The sequence below is a fragment of the Mustela putorius genome, unplaced genomic scaffold, assembly GCF_011764305.1.
Source record: "Mustela putorius furo isolate JIRA1106 unplaced genomic scaffold, ASM1176430v1.1 tig00000580_pilon_pilon_pilon, whole genome shotgun sequence".
Lineage (NCBI taxonomy): Eukaryota > Metazoa > Chordata > Mammalia > Carnivora > Mustelidae > Mustela > Mustela putorius.
In genome coordinates this window covers 1,493,994-1,520,967 of record NW_025421423.1, presented here as the reverse complement: position 1 = coordinate 1,520,967, position 26,974 = coordinate 1,493,994, and the positions used below count along the sequence as shown (strand labels likewise).

At 54.8% G+C, this 26,974-nt stretch overlaps 1 protein-coding gene across 9 annotated transcripts in view; it reads left to right on the top strand.

The window, feature by feature from the left end:
• The window catches only part of PAX5 (paired box 5), a 195,206-nt gene that overhangs the window by 165,697 nt on the left and 2,535 nt on the right, over nucleotides 1–26,974 (top strand). For 4 of the 9 annotated variants that reach the window (XM_045081579.1, XM_045081584.1, XM_045081580.1 and 1 more), the window contains 2 exons: nucleotides 16,656–16,742; nucleotides 22,912–26,638. In XM_045081579.1, the coding sequence (XP_044937514.1) occupies nucleotides 16,656–16,742; nucleotides 22,912–22,988 (164 nt within the window). In that variant the 3' untranslated portion in view covers nucleotides 22,989–26,638. Of the gene's footprint in view, nucleotides 1–16,655; nucleotides 16,743–22,911; nucleotides 26,639–26,974 lie in introns of those variants that run through there. The other 5 variants (XM_045081578.1, XM_004747607.3, XM_013053781.2 and 2 more) reach the window with 2 other exon arrangements.

Here is a 26,974-nt window from a genome sequence, read left to right as displayed (position 1 = left end):
CTTTTCCTGGGTTCAGTTTCCCTCTGGAAGTTGTGACCCAATTAGAAAATCAGACAAATAGAAAAATCTGGCCACGACCCCAGCTGAGGTTAGAAAGTCTCTGCTCACATTTAGGTCTCTGCCTCCCCTGCTCTTCTGCAGGTCCCCGGCCGGCTCGGGCTCCCTTGGCTGCTGGGAGCAGAACCTTCCACGGTGCCCTGCTCCTCCGTAATTGGTGATTTATTCCCCACTGACTTCCAAAATGGGTTTGAGACCGCTTCTTGACCTTTCAGTAACATCGGCCCAAACCTAAAACCCCTGCTCTAAAGTAGGAGGACGGCCGGTGGGTCCCACGTGGAGGTCTGGGAGTGAAGCCGCGGCCGCGCACCCCCGTCCGCTCGTGGGCTGGCTTTTGACAGGTCCTGCCGTCAAGCCTATGCTCTGTGCCCGGCTCCGCACCTGGAGCTGCCCAGGCTGCCGGCTGCGAGGAGGGAGCTCACTTTCCTGGAAACAGTGTCTGTCTGGATGCATTCCAGCGCGTGCTTCCAAAAACATAGTTTTAATCAAGAAGAAGATCACCAGAAAAACTGGGACAAATTGTGACTTTTGACAGAGGACAATTATAAATGCCAGGAAAGCGTGCCGAGTGCCAGTCAGCAAACAGACTCCTCTGACGGGGTCTTAGATTAATCACAGCACCGGTAAGCGGCCCGGGGCTGGGGGCTCTTAACTGTCCGCAGTTGTGGGGTAAATTCTGGTCTTCCTCACCTGCCTCCCTCCCCCTTCCCTTCCTCCCTTCCTTCCTCAGATAGTCCCTCCGCTCTTCCTGGGTGCTCAGCCCAGCTCACAGAGAGGGCACAGAAATAATTGCATTTCTCGAGTCCTTGGAGCATCTGTGGGGAGAATCACCCAAGTTACTCTACTTAGAATGGAAAGAAACCTGCTCGATTGTGGCCAGGGACTGCTAGGCCCAGGGACTAAGCCGGGACTCCCGGGGACAAGACGGTGAGGTCTGGGGGAGGCAGGAGCCGAGGGCTTGCCTGCTGACAGAAAGGGAGGCTCTGGCCTGTGGCCAGCTTCCCCAGGAGGGCTCCGAGGGACGCCTGGCCCCTGGAAAGCTCCGTGCCTGAAGTGGGTGCCAGGCCCATGTGTACAAACAGGGGGCTCAGTATTTAGGAGTGGGGAGGAGCAGGGAGCTGCCCTGAATGGCTGCCCGCTTTGGAAATTTCTATGCATTTGTAATAACAAAATTACCATAATTTGCTCGTTAACGCAGCTAGATCAGTCAAGCATTGTTCCATCGCGGGCAGGGAGGCCGCTTTGCCCCTCTCTGCACACTCTACACACCCCAGCCAGCCTGCCAGCCCGTTAGAGCGCTGGAAATTAGCATGCAAATGGTCCTAATTCGGTGGGCGAGCTGTCAGGCAGCGCCTCTCCGGCCTCGTCTCTGTGAAGGCCCTGACAGCCCAGCTCCGGCGCCGGCCCACCCTCCTCGCTCCAGCCAGGAGGGGCTCCGAGGGGCACCTCCAGACTGACAGCTTGGCGGCCTCCCTCCCTCCGTCAGCGCCATCAGGCCTGGCGGCGGACTCCCCAGGGAGCAGCCGGGGCCTGCCACCGTGCCGGCTGGCCGAAGGAGGCAAGTAGGCAGGTGGGTTGGTGGGGGAGGCTGGCCAGGGCTCAGGTCCACCAGCCTTGGCTGGCCTGGGGCAGTGGGGGGAGAGTGAGAGTGGAGCTCTGACCCCCCCGAACTCGGGGTCTGGTTGGGGCACAGGGACCCTCACTGCAGGTGGGTTCTGAGAGTGGGGACCCTGGGCACCTTCTCCCACATGCGCCTCCATAGGGGGCAAATTCAAATCCTGCCTTACTCTCCCTTCTTTGTCTTTGACTTAACACTGGACCCCCCCCCCCCCGTACCTGGAACATCTCTGTGCAAATGATGCGTGGAATTCCTTCAGCCGTCATGGAGAACTGGGGGAGGCTAGACGGTGTGTGCTGTGGGCAGGGTGCCCTAGACTGGGATTCTGCGCCCCTGGGCCTCCGTCCTGCCTCCGAGCTTACCATCCTCTGTGGGGGAAGTCTCATTCCCCTCTCTGGACCGCAGGCTCTGCGTCTTTGTAGCGGGGCATCTGTGATATTCCTCACAGGGCTGTCGGGAGGCTGAGAGGCAGAAGGCCCTGCTGTCGAACAGTAGGTGCCGTCTAGTGAGAGCCTCTGTATGCTGGTCACCCCAACCCACGTGCCCTTCACAGCTCACGCAGAGTAGTACCTCACCCAAGTTGCAGGGCCAGGGCAGAGTCCCATCTCGCCTGCTCAAGAGCCCTTTGAACAGGGGAAGGTGCAGGACCCTGAGAGCAGCACTGCTTCTGAGAGAAGCATGACGGCACCACCGTGCGGGGGACTGGCGCTCGTACTGTGCTTGGCACCTCCTCAGGGCTGCATAAGTGTGGCCTGAAGGAAGAGAAGCCGGATGGACTGTCTGCATCCATCCTTATGTTCCCCTCCTGATCCGTGACAGCAGAATGAAGAAGCTGCTGCAGGAGAAAGAGGGGGAGCCACAAGCCTTGGGTTCCCCCATGCTGTTTCTCAGGCGCTTGCCCCTTCCTCCCTGTGAGCCAGATGCAGCCCCATGCAGGGATGCAGGGTGGATTTCAGTCCCCACTCGGCCGATCCGCCGGTGACTCTTACTCAGTGAACAGCCCGCTCCTTCCTCCATGGCGGCCCTGCCCCTTTGTCTGTTTGAAGGGACTCTCTCATTGGGCCTTTGAGCCTTCAGAGAAATGCAGAGGTAAGAGAGACCCCGAGAAATCCCAGACCCCAGCTGGCTCCTGGCTGTCTGGGGGCAGAAGAGGGCTCATGAGCCTGAGTCCCTGATGTGCGGCAGCCCGACCCCTGGCTCAGCACAGAGCCGTGCACAGAGCAGATGCTCAGGAAAGATTTAGAAGCCACATTTAATAACAGGTGGACCACGAGACGAGACAAACGTGCAGGTGTGTGCCTGGGTGAGCTAAAAGCCACCTAGCTTGTGGGCCTCAGACTGCACGCCTTCAGCCATCTGTGGCTTTGCCTTTCCACCTCGTCTTTGGTTTGCTTATTTGGGGCCCGGGTCATGAGCCCCATGGAACATTAGGGGTCTATGTACTGATCTCTCAATTGCTGCTCGTGGGCTCTTGAAGAGAAGGTCCCAGACACAATGAGGACTGCCCAGGGGCACGTCCATTCCCACCCTAGAAGGCCACCCTGGAGATGTCTGACATTCCCTGGGTGAGACTGGATGGCTGCCGGCAAACTGCATTTCTGCTCTAGGAAGAATTGCCCAGGCTCCCCCTAGTGGAGAATCGGGGGGCAGCGCCCCGCTGCGTTCCTGGTCTGTGGTAGTACAGGGCCAGGGCACTTCCAGCAACCACCTCCTTTCTCAGTTTACCCACCGTTGGTCCTTGGTTTGTGCATACTCTCCTGGAATCCTCATCACAACCCTGTGGGGACCCTTGGTTATCACCTTTGTTGGAGACTCAGTGAGAGGAAGAGGCTGGCCTGATGTCCTAGAGAGCCAGGTACTTTCCCTTCCACCCAGTGGCCCTCATCTAGCCTCCTTCCATAGGTGGCCTTGGCCTTGGCCAGCTGACCATCTGCTTCCATGGCCACACAGCCTGGCTCCTCTCAACCTCATGACGTTAGACTCCAAATGGCCAGAGAGGACCACTCTGTAGATAGGTCAGTCTTTCAGGATATTTGCAAATAGCCTCCTTACCGCCCTCTCCACGGCCATTCTCAGCACAGTCCATTCTCAACACAGCGGCTGGCGCAAGTCATCAAAATCTGAGTCAGTACATGTCCCCGTCTTGCTCACTTAGAGTAGAGGCCCAAGTCCTGTATCATCTCCCCTTCCCCACTTCCTTCCTTGACCTCATCTTCTGCCTGCTCCCCTTCACTCTCCTCCGCATCCATACAGACCTCACTGGTCTCCCAACACACCGCCTATGCTCGTGCCTCAGGGCCTTTGTATTTACTGGTCCTTCTGCTTGGAGAGCTCTTCCCACAGATGGTCACATAGCTGATTCTCACTTCCCTTTAGCTTGCTATTCAAAAGTTACATTTTTGGTGAAGCCATCCCTACTCACTCTATCTAAAATTTCACCACTTTACGTTTTTTCCTTAATATATGCTATATGCTGTATTCTTGTTTTATTGTCTGTACAACATTAGAATACGAGCTCTGTGAGGGCAAGGTCTTTTGTCTGTTTTGATCCTGGTTGTATCCTTAGTGTCTAGAACAGTGCCAGGTACTTAGTGGGCCCTCAGTCAATATCTAGTGTATGAATAAGGACATAGACTATCTGCTGGGCGCTTCACATCCAGATGGACACAGGCCGGCCTCCCCAGCGTGCCTGTAGTTCTCCCCCAGCCCTGCATTTGCTCCCTTAGGAGGCTTTTCCACTCTTCCTTCCTGGGCTCCCAAAGACATCTCCACTCCTCCCCCATGGTCCCAGGTTGTTCCCCACAAAGCTGCCTCTCAGCAGGTCTCTGGGCTGGTCATAGAGGACATGGGTGGATGTGTCAGTGGATTTAAGAAAGAAGAGATCTCTATCAGCACAGCTAATTTCAGGGCTGACCTAGTCGCTGGCTTCGCTGTGGTGAGTTTACAGTAGAGAAGAGACTACCTCCTGGTCCTTGGAGTTGTGAGGACGGGCCCAAGGGGAGGTCCTGACTCAGCTCCCTGCACAGAATGAGCACCCGACCAGCTTGCCAAGGCATGATGATGGCTGCTTATGACCCGTTTTGTGTTCATCCACACCAGCGGGCCCTTCTGCAGGTTCTTAGCAGTTGGCCTCCTTAGGAGCCAGGGACCAGACACTAGTGTGCCCCTGAGGATGCTGGGAAACTCCTTTGTGTGTTGGCAGGGTCTCTCAGACTCCACTGCAGACAAGCCACCTGGGGATCGTCTTCTAGAGTAGATTGTGGTTCAGTGAGCCCAGAGCGGGGCCCAGGGTGCTGCATTTTAACAAGCTTCCCAGCGGTGCTGATGTGGCTGCACTCGAGTAGCCACCATGGGTTCTTGAACTCATTGCACACGGGAGTCACCTCCCAAGCATGGACACATATTTACATCTGGCCCCAGCCTAGAGATTCCAGTGTAACCAGGATGGGGTGTGACCTGGTCTTCTGGGTTTTCCAGAACTCCCCAGATGGTGCTAATAGGCCACAAGGTTTGAGGACTCCTGGCTGGGTCACTGCCCATTATTCCCAGCTCTGCCCTGGGAAAGCAATGCACCTTAAAGAGAAAGGTGTGTGTTGAGCCGGTGAGGAAGGGTGAAGAGCCGGGAGGCTGCCTCTCATTCCTGGGCAGAGGAGAGGCTGGGAAGGGGGCGCAGGTACTGGAGGAGGGTGCTGTGGAGTCTGGAGGCCAGCATGGGGTGGGGGCGGTGGATAAAAGCAAGTCTGGGGAGCAGAGAAGCAACTGGGAGAGGTGAAGCCGCTGAATGGCCCCTCAGAGCCCTGGGCTTTGGCTGGGTTCTTCACCTGGACTCTGAGAAATAGCTCCCTCCCCCTCTTCAGCCTCGCCTGCCTCTTTACCTGTATCTCCCCAACGGGTCCCCAGCCACCCAGGATCCGAGTAATTTATGTGTGCGCTGCCCCCTCCCGCAGACTGCAGCCTGTCTGATTCATCTCTGCCGCCCCAGGCCCCAGGCCCCACGTGCTGGGGTAGGAAAGGTGCGTGGAATTGAGCGGACTCCTCCCGGCGCACTGGTGCTCAGCGCCTCTGGGCTACTGGGTTCCCAGCGCACAGCAAAGCCTGTGCGTCGTGGTAGTAATTGTGGAGGTAAATCTTGTCTGGTGTCCTCGCAAACACTTGGTGAGGCTTTCCATAAATATGTCCGCGGCGGCATTAAAATTTGATGGCAGGAGGCTCGGGTCGGGACTAGCACCGTGACTTCCCAGCAAGGTATGACACGATCACCTCCCTCTCATTAGTCAGCGGCAGGACGCGCAGGCTGCTGCACCGCGCTGGGCCCCGGCAGGGGGAGGCGATTTCTTCTGAGGAGGACCCCTGGCTGTTCTCAGGGACAGGCCAAGGTCTAGGCCACAGAAAAGTAAGTCTGCTTTGGGCTGAAGTTGGGCTGAGACAGAGTCCCTGAGGCCTCTGGGAATGTGCTCAGAGGCTAGAGGGCAACCCCCTGACCCCTGAGCTGGAGGAGGCTGGAGCCACTTTTTGAGTCTGGGAGCCAGAAGGAAAGGCTTTACAGTCAGCCTGGTGGAAATGGTCGATCTGCCCCCACAAAAAAGGCCTCACAGAATACTTTAAAGGGGCGTGGCATTAGATTCGCCATTCAAGTAAGCAAAGGGCCTTTGGACAGGAGTCCAGGATGAAAAAGTATTTAGCGGCAGCAAGATTGGAACCCAATCTTATCTCCTTTCCACCCCACCATTGTCCATCTGGGGAAGCTGAGGCTGTGTGAACCTGAAAGAGACATGTTCAAGGTCACACTGTCACACTGTGGTGGAGACAGAATGAGATCAGGGGTCTAACTCCTAGCTTAAGGTTTTCTCTACAACCAAGCATTTGGGACACTTGTTGAAATATGAGGAAACTACCTAAAAATACAGTTTTCATTAAAAAAAAAGCTCGAGTGCCTCCACTTTTCCAGCAATCGCACAGAGCACACGCCGTGTGCCAAGGACTGAGTCAAGCACCGAAGAGCTCTACGTTTGTAGAGCCCTATGTTTGTAGAGCACGTTCTCATTCACACAGGACTTCGATAGTATTGAGTCCCGAGAGCCTTGTAATTCTACATTGTACCCAAGGAACGCAGGTTCTGAGAGGTAAAGTGATTTCTCTGAGGCCACTTGGCTATGTGGCTGAGGGGCTTAGAAAGGGAGTGACAGGCCACGGCCCCCAGGCTCCCCATCGCCTCACTTACCATCACTGCAGCCGCTGTCCATGTAGAGCCTCAGGCCCCTCTTCACAATTACTTGCAAAAATCACATCGTGGTTTTGAGCTGTTAAAGAGTTTCTGGGTTTATTGGGCAGTGTGCTATGTTAGCCATTGCATCTCTGGGCTCTGTGACCCATCCCAGCCAGGACCCACCACATGCTGCTAAACTGACCTCCTGCTTGGGAGAGGCTGGAGACCTTGTCCCCAGGTTCCCTTCCCCGGCGACAGGGGCACATGTTTGGACTCTTCTGGCAGGAGAGGCACAGGGATAGGGTTCAGGAACCCCCTCAATGATGAAGCTCGAATGTTCACTGAGGCCCCCAGTTCAGCCTCTTCTTACAAGAAGTCCTCCTGGATACCCCAGCTAGACTAATTCTAACCTCCTCTCTGCTTCCAAACATGCCTCACCCTTTTCTCGTATCTGAATCTAACTCTTGGTCTACAAACCCAAGATGAAGGGAGTTCCTGGAGATCCAGAGTCTGAGACCCTTTCGGAAGGCCTAGCACAGAGCTCTGAATGGAGTTAGGGCCCCTGTGAATGCTGAATTGAGTAGATTTACTGAAATCCTGGTGCATTTATTAGATTTCCATCACTGGTGTGTGAGCCGGATTCTCTTGGGAATACAGTTCAGTGTTACTCCAACTGAACTGTGTGGGATCAGGAGCCTAGCCGTTTAGGTCCCGAATGGGGGCTTCTGGCAAGGTCACTCAAGGAAAACCTTCAGGTTTCCAGACTGAGCACCTTCTGATGGCCACGTGGGTGGTAAGGAAATAACCCTTCCCACTGTTCCATCCCTGATGCGGCCCCCAAGGAATAGTGTAGGGTCATGCTCTCTTCTGAGCTAGAACTATCAGTGGGTTTTGCTGGCGCTTTTTAAGAACATGAAAGCAAAACCACAATGATGGAAACTTCTCTTGAACTCTGTTTCAGTGAGCCGGGCTTGGTGCTGTCCTTGTGTGTCAGAGCAGCCTCGAAAGGCCTAGAGGGGGCCGGGCCACTCAGAGAGCACCTGTGCCACCTGCCTTTCCTCCTGCGGGACCCGCACCCCAGTCCTTGCCGCAGACTCTGCCCTTCCCCTCTCAGTGTGTTTTGCTGCCCCTCTTGGTCTCTGTCTCATGCTTCTACCAAAGATCAAGAACCAGAGTTTTAGAAACGCTTTTCCAGCATGATCTGATGATCAGTTTCGGTCTGACACTGGACGGGGCGGGCCAAGCAGTGCGAGCTGTTGGTCACACATGGATACTTCTTGGTTCCCACCCTCAAGGAGGAGACTCAGCAAGAGAAATGGAGATGAGGTCACAACTACCCGCCCCCCAAAGTCTGAACAGGAGGCGCTCTGGGCCATGGGGCTGAGGGCTCAGGGGAAGGTGGGGGAATGGGATGTGCGATCCACAAAACAGTATTTGAGCTGGGTCTTGACAAGTTGGGAGATTGGACATGAGGGGGAAGAGGAAGGTGGCATTTCAGATGAAAGGAACAGCATACGTGGTTGGAGAGGGGCCCCATGGAGCATGTGGGTGGGCAAGGGCCGTTGGCCTTTGGGGCAGGGGGCTGTGGGAGGTGCGGCTCAGAACTCGCCGGGACCAGACCCTGCAGGTGCTTGGATGGCACAGCGGGGCTTCTGGTCCCTGCCTCACAGGCTTGTTCCTCACAACTGTGCTGCGTGTGGGCACTCCCAGAGGGAGGCACACCAGAGACCTGGGACTTCCTCACCCCGCACACATATGCACCAATCAGGCTTGTCTTGCGCCACAGTGAGGCTGCGAGAGCCATTTGTACATTGCCCGTTGTCTTGTTCGCTGTGGGTATAGATAAGGACATGGGAACGGGACTTTGGAATAATACCACAGCAGGAGGACAGATTAAAATGGAACCAGAACTGCTCAAAACGTGCCACAGCATAGCCGGGGTCTCCAGTGGAAATCTCTCCAGGGGCCAGACTGGTACAGAAAGATGGGAAGCCAGCCTCGGGGGATAATAGTCACAACTTGCTTGTGGCTGATGACACCCTTGCCCCTTGGAAACACTGGACTAACCATTAATATATTTTGGTCGGCTTCAGGTGGCTTGAAGGCCCCAGTTCTTGCCTCTGATGGGCGGCCAGCTAGTGGGGTCCGATGGGCCCTGGAGCCCACAGTGGATGTGTCGTAAATGTGACAATGGGGTTGTTTCCCTTGGGTTCCCTGTAGGGTTCTTGTGTTCTGGTGCCATGGTTGGAGACAGAAGGAATTGGGCTGAAGACCCCATGGGCTCCTGTCTCCAGGGGACCAAGTTGAGGTCCACAGTGGTCACACAGCTGCCTCACAGCCAGTAAACAGCAGAGCCCAGGCTCACGGGGGCCCAGCCAGCACTGCCGTCCAACTATAAAACCCATCGCTCTCCCGAGAAGCAAAAAAGAGACACATTCTGCATTCACTCCCTCACTCTTGCCCTCTCTCTCGGTTTTTCTCTTCTTTGTTTTTCTGAAGGCCTTCGTGGCTGGCTTGAGCTGGTAGGAGAAGAGGTTTTTCCCAGGAAGGGATCGATGCCATGTGCCAGGTTGTCCGGGTTGACAGGGCTGACCTTTACAGAGTTTGCTCGGGTTTTCCTCTCCCTGTTAGGAGCCCACGAAGGTCTTGTTCCGGAGAGAGGGAGACTGAGAAGTGTTGGCCTTCCAGGGGGCCCATTTGGGAGTTGGGTGCATTGAGGGTAGGAAAGGGGAGAGCATTAGTGCTGGAAACCGTTTGAGGCTGTTTGTTCGAATCTCTGCCGTACACTTTACACTTTACACATGAGAAAACAGTCTTAGGGGAAGGGGCTTGATCGAAGTCACTCAAAGAGGCTTTGACAGAAGCCCAGAATCTGGTGTGGGCACGCACCACCCCGACGCACACCCATGTATACATGTGTATATATGTATATGTCTGTGAACACGTACGCATCTACATACATGCATGTTACACCTGTAACACCTAAAACAGTAATATAATGCATATACAGTTGTACCTAATATCTCTACATTTGAAAGCTGGGTCCTGTGTGGCGTGCTGTAGTTGTCATCTCTCTAGCTACAGACGGCCACGTGTGCAGACTACCCACTGACCCCAAGCCGTGGCATGTCACGAGGTCCTCCAGGGCCATGGGGAGGAGGTGGAGAAAATCTCACGGTCCTTTTCCCATCTTTCCTTCCTCCCCCTCCCCCTCCCCCTCTGCAGAGCTTCTCTCTCTAAGCCCAGCTTCAATCCTTCAGAAATAGAACTTGGCTGCGAAGTCACTTTGAAAGACTTTCCGTATGTTAATTACAGCCGGCCAAGGTCTCGAGCAGAGGTGGGAGCCCACCATCTGCAGATGGGGTCGGCCCCCGGCGAGCGCTGCAAATCCCCATCATCTGGCAGGTGTCGTTTTGGGTTAATTAAGAGCTACACTGAGCCGGTTTACCTGTCACTTCTGAGAATTTTAGGAAACTTCGACTTTCTTGCCATTTCTGAGCAAAGGAGAAACACAACAGCTCTCATTTCTGACAGTTTTCCTGGCTCTGGAATCTTCAGGAAAGCTGCCTTAAAAAAAAAAAAAAAAAAACTTTTCATTTTAATCGGTCCTTTCTAGTGACCTCATTGATCTTTACCACTTGTTTTTGTGTAATTCGAAGGCATCACTGTTCTGGGGAGATCCACCATTTATCCTAAATTTCTTAAGCCTCTGATTTCTTCCTGAGTCTTCGAGGAAAGAACACACATTCCTCAGCTTTATTCTGTTTAGTGGCTTTGGAAGAACCTTCAAGTTGTGGGTCAGGGGCCTCTCTCAGCAGTGAGGGCGGTTGTCAGAGAGTCTGGGCTGGGAGCAGGAAAGACAACGTTTTCTCTACCATCAGTGGTGAGAAGGCACCAAGTCCTCCCCACACGAGGGCTTGCAAAGATCTGTAACTGGTAAGTCTTATGATCTTCACAAGCTTCAAAAGTAGAGTTTTCCTTCCCCTCCATTTTACAGACAAGACAACTGAGGCTTAAGAGGTAAATTCATGCACTCAAGGCCACCCAGCCTATGACTGACAGAGTCTGGCCAGGACCATGGGTCTGACGCCAAAGGCCATTTTTTGTGGTCTTCTCCCCAGAAGACAGCTCTGGGTAGGACTGAACGGTGGAGCTCACCTGTGGCTATAGCCCTGGAACGAGCCTGCAAGAGGGCCATCCCTCTGTTCTTGGGCCATGCTGCCGGCTGCCGAGGAGTAGGGAGTCTGTCTCCTGTGCCCCTGGGTCCCATCATGTCCCATCTGCCTGATCCCAACTCCTGGCTTTAGCTCATACACTTGCTCCCCAGCCCCAGCTCTCCTCTACCCAATGCAGAGTGCCCACCACGGCCAGCTGGAACTTTCTGGACCTTGAGCTCGAGTAAGCTGGACTCAAACTCTTGTTCCCTGCCTCATGGAAAAGTCATTTGTCCTCCCCAAGATTGCTGCCACGTGGCCAGGGGAGGCTCCCGGACATAACCCAGTGCTCAGGCTCTGTGGGCTCTGTTGCTCTCGGACCACATGTTTTCATCTCTGCCCTGCTGGCTGCCCAGCCCCTGCACTCAGCCACCAAACGTGACTCCCCCGTAGGAAGAAAACCCCAACTGAGTCGGTTTTACCGAATGTATCTGAGATGGTGGTTGGTTACAGCCCCTGGGAGGAACAACTTAAAATGGGAATCTCGACACCCACTTAAATGTCCCTCACCCCCCACCGTCCCCACACGGGGGCTGCTCACAGCTCCCGCTGCTGCCCTTTCCTCCTCCCCGGAACAGAACTGCCCATGACCCAGGGCCTTTCCTACACACAGTGCTTTGGCCTCTAAAACTCTACTCCTAAACCCAGTGCGTATCTGCATATCCAAGAACTCAGTGAGAGCTGGACAATTCCTTTTGGGGCCTTTGCAGGTTTTAGAAGAGGTGCTTCCTCCTCCCCCTCTCTCCTGCATCCTCAGCGTTCCTGGGTAGAGGGAGAGGGGAGTTCTCTTCTCCCCGCTCACCAGTCCTATGTGTGGGTCCATATTCAAGATGAAGAGACTCTGCCCAGGAGAAATTCACTCACTCACCCAAGGCCACACAGCCAGTAGGCGGAGGGCTGAGGGCAGAGCCTTTGCTGTGCCCAGCCCTTCCATAGGAACGCCCACACCCATCTGCGGGCGCGCCTTCCCGGACCCCTCCCTGCTTTCTGCTCCCACAGCATCATATGGGGGGGCACCAGCAGTGCTGGCTCCAGGTCTGCTCTCACTGCAGTCCTGGTTTCCCCTCGGGACTGCTCCCTCCCAGGAGGCTGGGGATGGAGACGATGATGACATGTTCTGTTGGTGACAGTCCCTAGGGGCCCATATGTGGCCAACTCCAGACAGCCCGGGAGCTGTCTCTGAGGAGGGCCCATGTGCCGTGCCTTCCAGATGACAGCCTCACTGTCCACTGAGTGACAGCTGCCCAGACTGGGCTGGCATCCCAGTCTGCCTCACAGAAACTTTTCTATTAATGCACAAAGAAAAGATTGTCCAGCTTAAGGGGCTAGTATTTTCGAGAGATGCCAAAAGCATGGATCGGTTAGTGGACAGAAACAAGGGGCTCATGCTGTCCTCTGTGCTGGGTGGTCATAAGAGAAGGTATTTACCTATTTTTTAGACCAAGAGTTCATCTTGGTCTGTGAGTGCCGCAGACACGATGTGCCACAGCGATCCCACAGGTTTTTGCGTTGAGCTGTGCTTACCTCGAATGTGACTCCCATCTGGGAAGGGGTTTACTGTGTGGTCGCTGTGTCAGGCCAGCTAGCAGTACTGCAGGGGGTCCTGACAATGAGCCTGAAGAGGGGCTTCCATTTCCCGCCCTGGAGAGCATCGAACGTTGTCTCCCAGGCCCCTCTCCCCTCCTGCTCGGACTGTAGCAGCAGTCACCTGGCTGGTTTCCCTGACCACAGGCTCACCTTCTTCAGCCCGTGCTCCAGATCCTGGCACTCCCTAGGCTCCCCTGGGTCCCAGCTCTACTGGGAGAAAAGCGTGATATTCTTGCCCCCCAGTTCTGCTCTGGGGCGTACCTCTGCCAGGCCTCACAATGACCTGGACATGCAGGTGGTCGCACTCTGACCAGTCCCACGCAGCCCTTTGCTTGTGCCTGGGAGAGACTGGCTCCCTCTGCCTATCAAAATCCTGTCTCTCCTGGCACACAGGCTCCCAGGAGCCCCAGAAAGTCCCCCAGTGCTTTCCCCAGACCTTCTCTCAGTTGGACAGGATTCATTTTTCTAAGAAGGTGAGTGTTCCTTGGGTGTCATGAGTATGGGGAACTGAAGCAGGGGAGATGGCCCGGGAGAAGTGAAATCCAAGCTCAGCTGACAAGAAGGGACTGTTGAAAATAAAAGGAGGAGACAGAGAGGCCCGAGATGGGAAGGCAGGGTCACATACGCAGAGGGTCCTGAGCTGGGGGGGGGGGGGGGGGCAGCCTCGAAGTCCCTCCACCCTTCTGAGCCTCCATTTCTGCACACAGAAAATGCAAACAGTTGCATCTATCTTGTGAGCTTCATGGGACTGTCAGGAAGGTTAGATTAGATTCTGAATGCCAGAGAAGCTTTCGTGAGCTGGATCAGGTCATGGTCATGGCCGACATTTGCTGAGAGTTCACCGTGTGCTGGGCACTCTGTGTATCGTCACCCGTTCAGCCTTTACAGTGACCACACACAGTGGGATCTGTTAATTACTCCTGCTTTACTGAGGAAGATACTGAGGCACGGAGAGGCTGAATGATCCACCCAAGGTCACAGAGTTAAGAGGAAGGACACTCGGGATTTAAATCCCGACAGTCTGGCTCCAGGGACCTTGCTCCCAGCCTCTGTGCCTCACTGCCTGGGGACCACTGGGTTCAATGGTAGCCTGTGGGCTTGAACCTAGAGAGTCTGCGGCTTTCTGGCCACCTTTGGGGTCAGGACTAGGCCAGGTCTCTAGACAAGCAGCCGTTTTGGTATCTGAGGACCTGGCCTCCCCACATCTCATGTGTCCAACAGGTGGCCGGACCACTCCCACAGGTCAGCCTCGGGCCCCGGGCTGGGGAAGGTGCCCTTACCCCGAGTGCTCACTCTTCCAGGGCAGGCTGAGGATGCCCACAAAGTCCCCACTCAGCTCACCAGGCGGGGTCCCCGGGGGCCCTCATCTTCCACTGAGGAGCAGGACGGTGTTGTGAGTGGAAGCCACTAGTGGGTCAGATATACCAGTTTGAATCCTGGCATGCAGCAGACGTTCCACACAACCCCGGCTCGCAGTACTTATAGCAGAAGCAGCGAGAGCTGTCATCTGTGTCCCTGGAGGACTGAGGCACACCTCTTCATTCATTCAACAGACCGTTCTCGGTGACTGCTAGATGCCAGGCCCTGTGCTAGACAGTGGGATGGGGACGTGAATTTGACAGACGGAACTCCCTGCCCCCATGGAGCGTCCATCCTCCTGGAGGCAGAATTCACAGGATAAGCACAAAAGAGATGTTGAGTCATGATCAGTTCTGTGGAAAAAAATAAAGCAGGAAAGAAGGATGGGGCGGAACGGTTCCATTTTAAATTCGGTGGTCTGGAGACGAAACTGGAGCAAAGCCTAGAAGGAAATGAGAGAGGGAGCTATGCAGATGTATGTGCAGGAGTGTTGTGTATCGGGTAGAGGCAGGCGACTACAGGCTCTCCCCGGATCCCGACTGTCTGCTGTGGACGGGGTGTCATTACATGGGGAGCGTGGGGGGTGGGGGTTGGCGCACAGGATCTGAGAGGAAACAGACCCAGACCTGTGGGGCAGACACTCCCACGTCACGGGAGACTCCCATGTTGGTGCTGTGGGATGCTGCGGGAAACGGGGTGCGTCTAAAGAGGGGGCTTCCCAGAGAAAAAAGTAGCCAGTTTGGGGGCCAGGTGGTGGAGGGTGCAGGGTGTATAACACACAGTTAATTTCAGCTGAATGGATCCAAGATGTGCATTTCTGAGGGAATGGAGATCAAGGGGGCTTCCCGGAAGAGGTGGCCTTGGAGCTGAGCCTGGCAGACAGGCATGATGTTGCTAGAAGGAAAAGCGGAGACCACCTTTGCCAGCATGGCCTGGTGCCCTGGGCCCAGGCACAACGCTGTCAGGAAGTGCCTCTGATGGGGCAGCCCGGAGCCCTGAGAAGAGGGTGGCTGTCCCCCTTCTCCAGGCTGCTCGGTCTCTCTGATCCCCCACGTTGGCCCCTAAGAGGAGGAGGAGGAGGCACTGATGGATATGCGGAGCCTGAGCTGCTGCGGCCCAGCTCTGTCACCATGCTCTCCCTCCCTCCGCCAGAACCTGACACCCTGACCACTGAGGCATAAAAAACAGAGAATTGGAAGGCTCAGCCTGTCAGGCTGGGAGTGGCCCCCAGAGAGGCCTGAGGAGGAGCATGTGTGTGTGTGTGCGTGCGTGTGTGCATGTGCTCCGCCTGTGGTTGCCTATAGAAATGGGGAGGGGGCCAGGTGGGCCCAGGGGGTGGGAGCAGCTGGCCCCTCGGGCATCCCTTATTGTTTCTGCCCTACCTGGTGGAGCCCCAGGGACCCTACAGCTGGGCCTGGATGCTGAGGGAAGAGCAGCGCTCCAGGTCCTGCCTTCTGGTTGGTCCTTCTGGAGGCTCCTGCCCTTTGGCATCCTTGAGAGGAATGCATGGAAGCATGTCTGGGCTGAGGGTGGTCTCCTGAGGCTGTGTAACTTCTGTCACCACTGCCAGGGAGGGGCCACATGCTCTGTAACCGGTGGCTTACAAAGCCTCTCGCCAGGCAGCTACCAACACAACCGGGCCAGGCATTGCGGTGTCCGCTCTAAGTGAGGTCCAAACCAGGCGCTCTGGGAATCCCAGGCACAGGGAGGAGACAGGCAGAGCCAAAGCAGCAAGGTTTGCAGGCAGGAATTTTGGACTCCTTTCCTAGGACTGACTGGTGATAAACAGGCTCTCTGGGGGCTGAAGAAAGAGCACAGGGAAAGTGCCAGACACAAGAAGTAGGGCCCCGTCAACTTCTTGTGTCTGGGGCCAGAGGGAGCCATCCTCAAGTTCTACTGCGCCACCTTTCCCCAACACCATCCCTATCCTGACACAGCTCAGAGTTTCTGCCTGAGCATCCCAGCAGCAAACCTCAGCCCCTTTCCCAATGCCTGGAAGGCCCCAACACACTCCCTCTGCTGTGCTCCCCAGCCTTCTCAGCAAAGTGCCGTCTGCCTTCTCCTGGCATGGACCTGAGCATCTGTCTCATCCTCTCCCGTAGACCAGGGCCCCGTGAGCATCCCCCTCTGGATTCACAACACAGTGGGCCAGACTCGAACCGAGGTCACCTTTGGCTTCTCAGTCCAGAGCCACTCAGGAAACATATGGGCAGTGAAACTGAAACCACACTGGGGGCACTGGAGTGCCTCAGTCAGGGCTGAGAGCCAGGCGGTCTGCAGCTTCGAACTTGGGTCAAGACCATTTTGTGAGGAATCCTGGGCATCGGTTTTCTCACCTGTAAAATGGTCCGATATCCCCAGGGAACACCTGGCACACAGTAGTGTCATGGTATGCATGTTAGAGGCTGATATTCACTCCCTCTGCTAAGGAAAATGTTACAGGGGGAAACACAAGGCCTGTGTTAGCCGTCTGCTTGATAGGAACATGGGCCAGAACGGCCTTTATTGGTTACGAAGAGTACCTGCCGTTTCTGTAAGAGGCAAATGCCATTGGCATTTTCCAAACCTGACCTGACATTTGGTTCCTGTTTCTCTCTCCGCCCACCACATGCAGGGAGTGAGTTTTCCGGGAGCCCCTACAGCCACCCTCAGTATCCCTCGTACAACGACTCCTGGAGGTTCCCCAACCCGGGGCTGCTCGGTGAGTACTGGTAGAACCCTGTGGGGCCCCAGGGCCATCAGCTGCCACATTAGGACTCTCTTTGGGCCAGGGTCCCTTGACAGCCTGCAGTCTGGTCCCTTAGTCAGGGTGGGTAGCTTGCGTCAGATATGTGCTAGCCAGGAGTTGTGATGGGAGCTTCAGACAGTAAACACCGCTCCAGCTCCACTCGAGCCCTCTTCCCTCCCCGAGATGTTTTGGCAGATAAGGGAAAATGGGAGAGCAGGGAAACAGAGAAAAAGAGGCATTGAAGGAAGGGGGGAAGTGTAGAAAAAGTGCCTGCCCGTGAGTAACATATTTCTTAAGAATCACTGAATCTTCTGGTGAGAAATCTCTAAGAGGCAGCAAGGAGGCCAACTTGGATTGATTAGTAGTGGCTACCTGTCTTGATAAGGACTCTGAGGCTTAGTGATTGATTAGTGATGTCTGCATGGACTTCAGCAGAGCCAACTCCATTGGGAAATCGAGTGCCCTGTGTCCAAAGGCCTTCCTCGTCCTGCCATTCCGAGCTCAGCTGGTGCCCCACCTCTACCCAGGCCTCAGGCTGGCAGATTATCCATTGCTGGGGCTAGCCTGATCTGTTTATATCATCGGAGATATGTGGGCCCCTGCAAAGACCAAGCAGGCTAACTCAGCCCTCAAAAGGCCAAAAAGAGCTGACATGAAACCAGCTGGTGAGTGATAATGGGAGCTGGAGGTTCTGGAGCATTAAGCAGGGGGCCAGGACTCACAGATGTCACTCACCACGTGGGGGCAGAGCTAGCCAATGAGCCTCAAGCAGCGGCACAGATCCTGCCCCAGCACTTAGCCGAGGAATTCCCACACAGTCAGGATGCGCCTTAGAGATCACCCAGGCTTGTCTGTCCAGCTTTGAAAAGTCAGGTTAAGTAGAACCTATTAATTCCTGGATCCTGGATTATTTTAGGACTGGGAAACAGACTTTGAAAAAGCAAGAACCTGATCCCTTTGGACTCTAATTGCCAGGTCATGGGTCTGTGATTAGAGGACTAGGGCATACACGTGACAGACACCATACCTTCCTGGCTGCCACCCATCGGTGTACTTGGGCCTCCACCTGCCCAGAGCCTTCTGGCGGGTCATGCAAACCTTGCGGGTAGAATAAAGAATGATTACTACCAATTACTACTCCTGGTCCCTAAGCCTTGATTTCATTTTATAGATGACTGGGATCTTACTACTTTGGCCTCCTGTATGGGCTGATCTGTAGACTTCTTTTTTGGTTTTGGTAAAAATCAATTCTAAGTATTGAACCATGTCTCCATTTACCTAATGCTTTTCCTGAAACAAGTGCTTGGAGAGGCCCTGGTTTCTGAGTTGACCTAGCTGTCAGTCTTAGGAGGCAAAGGCTAACCACAGTCTCCTTGAACCAGAGTCTTTCAGAGGGGTAGAGGCAGAGGGCTGGGTCTGGAGCCCAAGCGGATGGCAGGGGAGGCTCGTGCTGGGTGGCATCTGAGGCCTTCACTGCTCGCGCTGGAGGGCAAGCAGTTCACATGCCTGGGTGTTAGGCATGGGCTGTGTGTGCCTGGTAGGGAAAGATGAGGACTCTGTCTCAGGGAGCCTCCAGGCTGGGGCTGAGGGAGCCTCAGGCAAGGGTGTCTGTGTAGGGAGGTGGTCAGTGCCTTAAGAGGGCCAGAGCCACTATGGAGAGGAGGAACTAAAACTCCATCCATCTAAATGAGTACCAGCTCACTGTGTGGGCGCTGGGGAAGACTCTTCAGGTGGATCACCTTATTTTATCATTTCAACAGCCCAAGGGAGTGCATACTATTATCTCTATTATACAGATCAAGACAGTGGGCTCAGAAAGGGTATATAATTTAGCTGCAGTCACACAGCCTGCAGGTGGCAGAGTGAGGACTCAAACTCTGGTTACCCTGACCCCGGAGCTTATATTCATAACCAGGGTATGGTGTGGTACTCTTATTCTCCCTGACCAATGAAGTCTGAACAGCACGACATCCAGGAAAAGAGGCCTTGTCCCTCCATAGGAAGCCTTGAGGGGCCTGAATACTCAGACCATGTATGTGATGAGAACAGCTCTGACCAATTTTTGAAAGCCAAGTTACTGTATTTATCTGTTAGGCTTTCAGTTACAAATCACAGAATCCACTCTGGCTGGTTGAAGCAGAAAACCAATTTATTAAGGGGTACTGGGGCTTCTAGAATCTCCAGGAGGACCAGACACAGGTGTGGGGGGACATGGTGGGGAACATCACCCAGCCACACTACCAGGGCTGGGGAGCCCTCCTGCTATGGCCAGTTGGCTCTCTGCCCTCTGCTGTTGCTCTGGCCGGGGTGTGGGAGAGCTCAGCCCTGCCGCCACTCCCACTTGGAGCTGGGTGCCTCCGCCATCTGCTCCTAGCAGATGAAGTCTCTTGGCCCATTCACTTCCTCCCAGTGCGCCCTCACACGCAAGAGACTCTAATAGGCAGAGCCCAGGGGACACACTTATGCCCTAGGAGCAAGCAGAATGAGAAAATGAGTTCATTCAAAGAGGCGGGCCTCATACCACAGGACACCCTGCAAACACAGGGAAAGTCAACACAACACTGGGCAGATAGACATGAGAAATGGCCCCTGTACTTCTCAAGTCTGTAACCTGGGAAATCGTAGTCAGGCCATCCTCCAGTCTGGGCCTCAGTTGTCTCCGCTATAAAATGAGGATAATTGCCACTGGCGGCTTCGTTCAGGCAGGAGCTGAATCTGGCGCTCTCCTGAGGCCCACAGCCCTGAATAAGCAGTGATCCCACCTTCCAGAAGCACGGGGCTCACTGCACCATAGTCTTGCAAATAAGCTGCATGCCCATCACATCTGCCAGATTGTCCTCTACCCAGCCTGTCTTCAGGCCTTTAACTGAAAGCATCCCCCTGGACCAGAGAGGTAGACCGACTATTTCTGGGGAAGGTACCAGGGTGGGGTGTGGGAAGCTGCTCTGAGGCTCCTTGGTGCACCTGCTCGATCAGTGGGAGCTGCAGAAACAGGTGAGCCCCCCCCAACACGCACACACCTGTGTGCTCACAGCCTCACATGTACCACCTGCACCCTGGCCAGCCTGGTTGTAGTCCCCTTCCCAGAAACCCCCAAAGCCAGGATGGGCAACGCTGACCTAGTGAGGCTGGGCACTGAATTCTCAGGAGAACTCCCCTCCCCTGGAGCCCCCTCTGCAGGAGCCGCCAGCTTGTGCCCACACAAGGCCCAGCCAGGGCACAATGACGAGGCTGGGGGGCGGGGCACAGAGGCAAGTGGGGTGGGGAAGAAAGCAGGGGTCAGTTAGGATTAGAATGGGTGTGCTTGGGGCCTGCTGTAAGGGGATGAGGGAGTGAGCAGGAACCTGGAATGACTGTGTCAAGAACAAACTGATAAAACTGAATTGGGAAAAATTCTAGATGGAGGTCTAATGGGCACTAGAAAGACACAGTGCTTCCTAAGGTGGTGGTTTCATTTCTCATGGTAAATGCAGGCATTTTTGATTTTGGAGGACACAAGCTGGCCAAGAGATTAGGCTTTGGGAGGGGAATGAGTCAGAGCCAGGGGTGAGTGGTGGCCTGTGGGAAAAGGGAGGGTTGAGCCGGGTTCCTCCCAGGAGACTGACATTTGTTGCCCCTAGGAGAGCCCTTGGTGAAGGCAGTCCCTGCTGTTTTTCCACTCCTCTGCCCTGCCCAGGCCTGCAGGACCACCCCCCACCCCCGGGGGCACAGGCACGCACATTCCTCTCTAAGGCAGGATGTAGGGCTGACACCACAGATTCTCCATGGGGGACTGTCCTAATGCTGTCCCCAACCCCGAAGAGAGGACAGAGAAGACTGGCTGACAGGTGTCTCTGAGAGCCAGGGCTCCAACTAGGAAGGTAACAGAGGAGGCAGCAGGAAAAGCCATCTCTGGGAACACTTGGCATGGGATGGGTGTCTCTGCCTTCTAGATCAGCACGGAGAGGTATTTCCCTGTCACTGCTGCCTGAGCCGTACTCCCTCCCCAGGGGGGCAAAGGGGCATCATTGGGACTGGGTTTGGAGGGCCAGTGGCAGGCGCTACAGTGCCTCCCCGCTCCTGCCCTCTAGATCATGTACGAGCTGTGTAATCTTGGGGAACCTACAGTCTCTCTGCCTCGGCTTCTTCATCTGCTACATGGGGACAACGCTAATCTCTACCTGATGGAATTGTTTTGGAAATGGAAAGAGTGAATGGCTCTAAGTGGCTTAGAAGAGTGTCGATTTCCAAAACATTTTCATATCCTTGTCTTGTGGTGTCCTCATATGACCCCATTATGACCTCCTTTTACAGAGGAGAAAACGGAGACTCAGATTTAAGCCACTTGTTCAGGGTGATTCAGCCAAGAATCCATGATTTGGTGCTCAGCTATGGTATCTGGGAGACTCACCAGAATTGGTTTGGATTTGGCTGGGATTTCAGAATAAACATGAGTCCACTCCCCCAGGGAATTAAGCAGATCACTATTCCCATGCATGGTCTGGGGGCCACCCGGGCCCTCACCATTGTCCACCTGGATAAACCCTGCCCCCCAGCAGTAGGTAGACAGACCATGGACTGCACCATGGTGGGAAGAGTCCTGGATGTGAGCTAGGCTATGGCACTGAGAGGCCCTCTGGCTTTGGGCATGTGGTTTTGTATGTTGAGCCTCGTGTCCTCACCTGTAAAATGAGGCAATGGCCTGGCATCTCTAAGCTTTGTAGTTCTGAGAATCTGCTGGTCTCCCCGAGCCCCCCAGACTCTTTCATCCCTGGGGAGGAGTTTGGGCACAGCATAGGCTTCCTGGAGGCCTTGTCTGAAGCAGGTAGCCCCAGAATGAAGCCTGGAGACAGTGGAAGGAACCCAGCCTGGCCCTCACCCTGGCTCTGTCTGGAGGTCACAGGTAGGAGGGCCTCCACGGGGAGAGAGGCCACCATGGACTCCCATACCTCAGGCTCCCCATGTCTGTCTCTTCCTGTCCTCCAAACCCAGCCCAACCCACATCCTCCAGGAAACCTGACTCATCTTATATTCCAAGCCAGAATCATCTTGTATTCCCCAGAGCTCTAATCCCTCTGCTGACTCTGGACATTGGTCTGTGATGTTTGTGATTATTGCCCCTTATTGTCCCCAACAGAGCCAGAAAAGAAACGAGTAAATGGGCAGGGGTCTCTGCTATTGTCTGTTTACTGGGTGTTGCCGTGCCTTTACTCATCCGACCTGGCTGTGAGCACAGGCCACATGCCTAGCTACCAACCAGGGACTGAAGACAGACACAGGGAAGAGCCAGAACCCAGCACCTGACCATGTGGGGTTCTCCATCCAGGGGCATCCCAGGGTGGGGGAAGCAGCAGTAAAAGAGATGGTTGGGGCCCAGGTCCAGGCTGCAGAGGAGGCTGAGCTCAGAAGGGCTTCAGGAAGGAGCACAGGAAGAGGCGAAGAGGCAGAGAGGCAGAGAGGCAAGGAGAGGAGGCTAATGAGCTAACTCGCCTGTCCTGGAGGCGGAGATGAAACAACATATGTGAAAAAGCAGTGCGAGGCCAAAGAAATGCTTCTCCACGGGTAGTTGCTATTAGCATGAGGGGGTCCTTGAGACCTGTGCGCAGTCTGAGCTCCCTGGGGTGTGGTCTGTGCACGGTGTGGGCTGGGAATCAGTGGTTGTTGGGGGGAAAGCCAGAGAGGTGGGCGGAGTCAGGTCACAAGGGATCCACAGGGAGAACTAAGAAGTGATGGCTTTTCACCCTCTAGGCCAGAAGTGGGCAAACTCGGCCAGACAGTAAACATTTGGGGCTTGGCAGAACATGTGACTTCAGCTGCAGCAGTCAGCTCGGCTGTGGTAGCAGGACAGCATCCACGGACAGCACAGAAACAAATGGGCAAGGCTGAGTTCCAGTAAACCGTTATTACCGAAACAGGCAGCAGGGAGGATTGGACCTGAGGGCCCCAGTCTGCCTCCCCCAGCTCTAGATGGGGAGGAGGCCTTGAAGTCTCCTAAGAGGAAGCAACCCTAATTAAGCTTGCAATCTGGGCAACAGACTGGGACAGAGACCTTGGTGGCCTGGGAGGAAGGGGAGGGGCCCCCTGGTAGAAAGGGGACCCCAGGTATGGGGTTGCAGGCACAAGGTCACCCTTGAACCTCCGTGCCCTCTTCTGTCTCCCCCAGGCTCCCCGTACTATTACAGCGCTGCGGCCCGAGGAGCTGCCCCACCTGCGGCCGCCACTGCCTACGACCGTCACTGACCCTCGGAGCAAGGCGGGCGCCAAGCACTTATAATACATATCACTGAGGGCGATAGCCTCTCAGCCCCTCCGAAGACAGCCAGAGGGGTCCAGTGAGACCATCCCCCAGCAATCCCCTCTCACCTGAAACTCCCTCCCAACCTTCTCCTGCCAGGGAGCTGGGGTTCTATGGTAAGGCCATTGGACTTCTAGACACACGTCCATTTCTAAGAGTCAATCAGTGAGCTTCTCCCAACAGCAACCAGGTCTCTGCAAAGCCACAGACTATTCTGCAGACAACTGTAGCCCTAGCCTAGCCTGCCAGTCCCCAGCTGACTGACCATCCACCTGTCTTCCTGCCCCAGGCCTGGGAAGGAGAGCTTGCTTTTGTCACTTCAACAGCACCCGTGTAAATACCTTCTTGCTTTTTTGTGGGCCTGAGGGTCCAACTGAGCAGACTGCCCATCCATTATGCATCCAGTACTCCTGATGTGTCACAGGACGTCTTAGACCTGTGTGCAGAGCATCCCCTCTGTCCTGGCTGTCCCGTACAGGTGGGCTCGGAGTTGTCCTTGAGACTAAGGATGCCCACCTCCGGGCACAGCCTTACTGCTCATTGCTACTTCTTTAACGTCTGGACTAAGAGGCTCATCGGGCTGGTTATGCTTCAAGCTTACCCCCTGAGATCCCTCCTCGGGAGAAACACACTGGAGAGATGCCCTGACTTCCTGATTCCGTTTTTTTTTGGCCCCAGTGCAGTGTGAGCAGCTCTTTTCCATATCAAAGGACTCAAAGAGAACAAAGAACTGTCTGGGAGATTGATTCCTCAGCTACAAAGTCTAAAGATACTGTCCAAGGTGCTGACTGCATTGTGGACTTGGAATCCTGGGGCTGGACAGGACCCAGAAGACCATAGTCCAAGGCAGGGACTCCCAAGCCCCTGGAACCACTGAACTGAACTGGGATGTATTTTCTGAGGCATGCCCAGGCTCAAATCACATTGGACACCCACCGTGGACCTTTCTCCCACCCTCCAGGATGCCAGAAAGTGGATTCCGGGCAAGCCTGTCCCTGGCACATAGACAATAATTAACAAAAAAGACATTATTGCACTGAGGACCACAAACACCTACAGCAGTCAGCCAGAGCTTCCCAATTAGCCCCTCCCTGTCCCCATTGAGCCTAGTATGCAGCTAGGAATAGAGGTGCTGGGGTAGGAGCAGATGCCTAACTTTGCACAGTGGGTATATACCTATTGATGCAAGGGGTGGTGATGGTCAGGGCCATGGCCAAGGACCCTGGGAGCTTGGAGACCTCAGTGGATGCTGGAGTGGTCAGAAAAAACACTTGGGAAGATGTGGGGGACAGAGGAAGGCCTTTCAGGAGGGGATCAGGATAAGTAGTAAGGAAATGCTGTGTGAACTGGGAGTGGTTTTGAAATAGGAGTGCCAGGGGCCACTTCCCTTTGCCTGGAGCCTCAATTCCTTCAGTAGTCTTTCTTGCCAAGTCAGAACAACAAGATGAAGGCCCTGTCCCGACCTAGGCTTAATTACATAGATGAAAATAGACTTTGTCATCTCGTATGACAGGGTCTCTGATGTTTGCATGTCACCAAGTTGGCAAAGAGCTGGGGCAGTGCAGAGCCTGGGGTTACTGGGCCTGGGAGGTCTTGTCCTGGCCACACCACTTCTTTGCTGTGTGACCTCGGACTAGACCTTCCCCTTTGAGCCTCGGATGACTTGGTACAGCTGGGTCACCTACAAGGCCATCCTCCAGTTATCTCCTTGCCTTCCTCTTTCCCAGGGTGCTGGGGCTGTAGCTGGGCCATCCGGGGGCAGGTCTTCTACTTCTGAGCAAGCATAGGGGGTGGGACCTATGGGAATATTTGGACCAAATGGGAAATAAGAACATGCAGAGGGATGGGAATCTGCCTTGAAAAGATCTAGTCCAGCTCCCCCCAGGGGAAACTGAGGCCCAGTTTGGGGAAGCCTAGAACAATGCAGGGAAATAGAACAGATCCTTGGCTACCGCGTGTTTACTCCCCAACATCCTACAAGGTGGTGGGAGAGAAGAGGAAACCAGGGCTCAACAAGGTGGAGTCCCCAGGCAGTGACTGGCAGAGGTGGGGCTAAGATTCAGCCTCCTGACCCCTGGCACAAGGTGATCCCTCCATCCCTGGAGAGGGAAGTTGACAGCAAGGGCAGTGGGAAATCGTTCTGGGCCCACTGCCACAGATGGAAAGTCCATTAGTGACAAGGAGGCCCAACCACCCAGGGCAGAGGTGGAGCCAGGGCGCTCCCTGCAGGCACACCCACGCCCTTGGAACCTGCTGGGCAAAGAAGGGAGGTAGCTGTGGGCAGAGCCCACCTCCAGGAACAGGATGAACTAGCTCCAGCCTCCACCTGCCAGGCAAGGTAGGAGAAGGTACGATAGCTGGCCTCTCCTTTCCTCCTTCCCTCCCTCCTTCCTTCCTGCAGGAAGGGGTGGGCCCAGGGGTCTTCAGATCAGGCCTTTGGCCTTTTGTACCAACACCTTTGGTCCACATCCCCCCTTGTGGTCTCGGGCTATTGGGAAGTTGGCCTTCCCTGAACCAACTGCTTAAAGCAAACACTGTCCTTCCTCATCAAAGCCCAGCTGGTCCCCTTCTGTTCCTTCTCGTGCCCTGTGATGAGCTCCATCCATGCCTTTCCTATCTCCCCTGAGGCTCTGCTGGTCTTCAGATTGCATTTGTATTTATAAGACAACCCCTTGATTCCTGGGCTGCCGGGCAGAAGCACAAGAGCACAAGGATGTACATGCACGTTCTCACACAAGTACCTGCTCTCCCCAGCCCACACGCTGCCTGGTGGAACTGCCTGGGAGCTTAGAGAGAAAGGTTCCAAAGGACACAAGCTGTTGAGTAAATGCCAGAGAACTGTGAATGGAAAACAAGGCCAGGGCTTTCACCAGCACTGTGGCTGGAGGCCTGGGGTTCTCCTCCACAGGTCTTCAGCCCTATGTTCCAGCTCTGACTTTCAGAAAGGACCCTGTGGATTTTATTTAAAAAAAAAAAAAAAAAGTTTCATACCATTAGTCTAGCTCCAGCCTTGGAAAATCTGAGGACATATCAAATCCAGCCTCCCTTTCCCAAGGCGCCTTAGTTAGGGTTCGCCCTTTCATAACTCACATTTGTATGGTGCTTTGCAATCCTTGACCATTCCCTGGGGCAAAGATCACAATACGCACTCTAGAGATGGGAAAACTGAGATTTGGGGCTTCCATGGCAAGACAGAAGTGAGGTGAATTCTCAGATCTCTGGGCCTCATTCTCTCTCCACAGAAATTGTGCTCTTGTCATGGGAGCATATGGCTTAGACATACCTTTCAATCCCTAGAAACCCCCTATACCCACAATGAGGAAAGAAAGAACAGAGACCTAGAGGCTGGCCTGACCAAATGGCCTAAGGCTTGGTGGCTTTGCTGGTCTACCATGGTTTCCATTTAACACCAAACCTGCAAAGTCTTTGCCCAGATTCCTTCACTTCAGTGCTCCTGAGGCTTCATTCACGTTTCTTCCCTGCTGGGTCCTAAGACTCTGAGGGGATCAGAGCACATCCAAGACCACACCATTGGCCCTGGTGGGGCCTGCACATGGGCCTGCCTCTGATTCCCAGGGTCTCAGGTTCCAGGGGTTACAAGATGTCCCCCCTCACCGTGGCTCCGACTTCAGACCTGTCTGTGACACCATGTAGGCATTCCCCAGGCAGGCCCTGATGGCGGCCACAGGCCTGGGAAACACAGACTGCAGTCTCCAGGCCCCTGAACTGCTGCTTCCCCAGTCAGGCAGGTAGAGTCATCTTGCCACTCAGGCAGGGAGTGAGGAGGCATGGGGGGTAGGACGGACCTGGCCCCATCCAGGGGCATTCAAAGGTGGAAACTTTTTAAATGCTTTTTCAACCAAAAGAACAGGTTTGTGGGTCATGTTTGATCCACTGGCTCTTAGCTCGTGACCCAATAATTTTTGTCCAG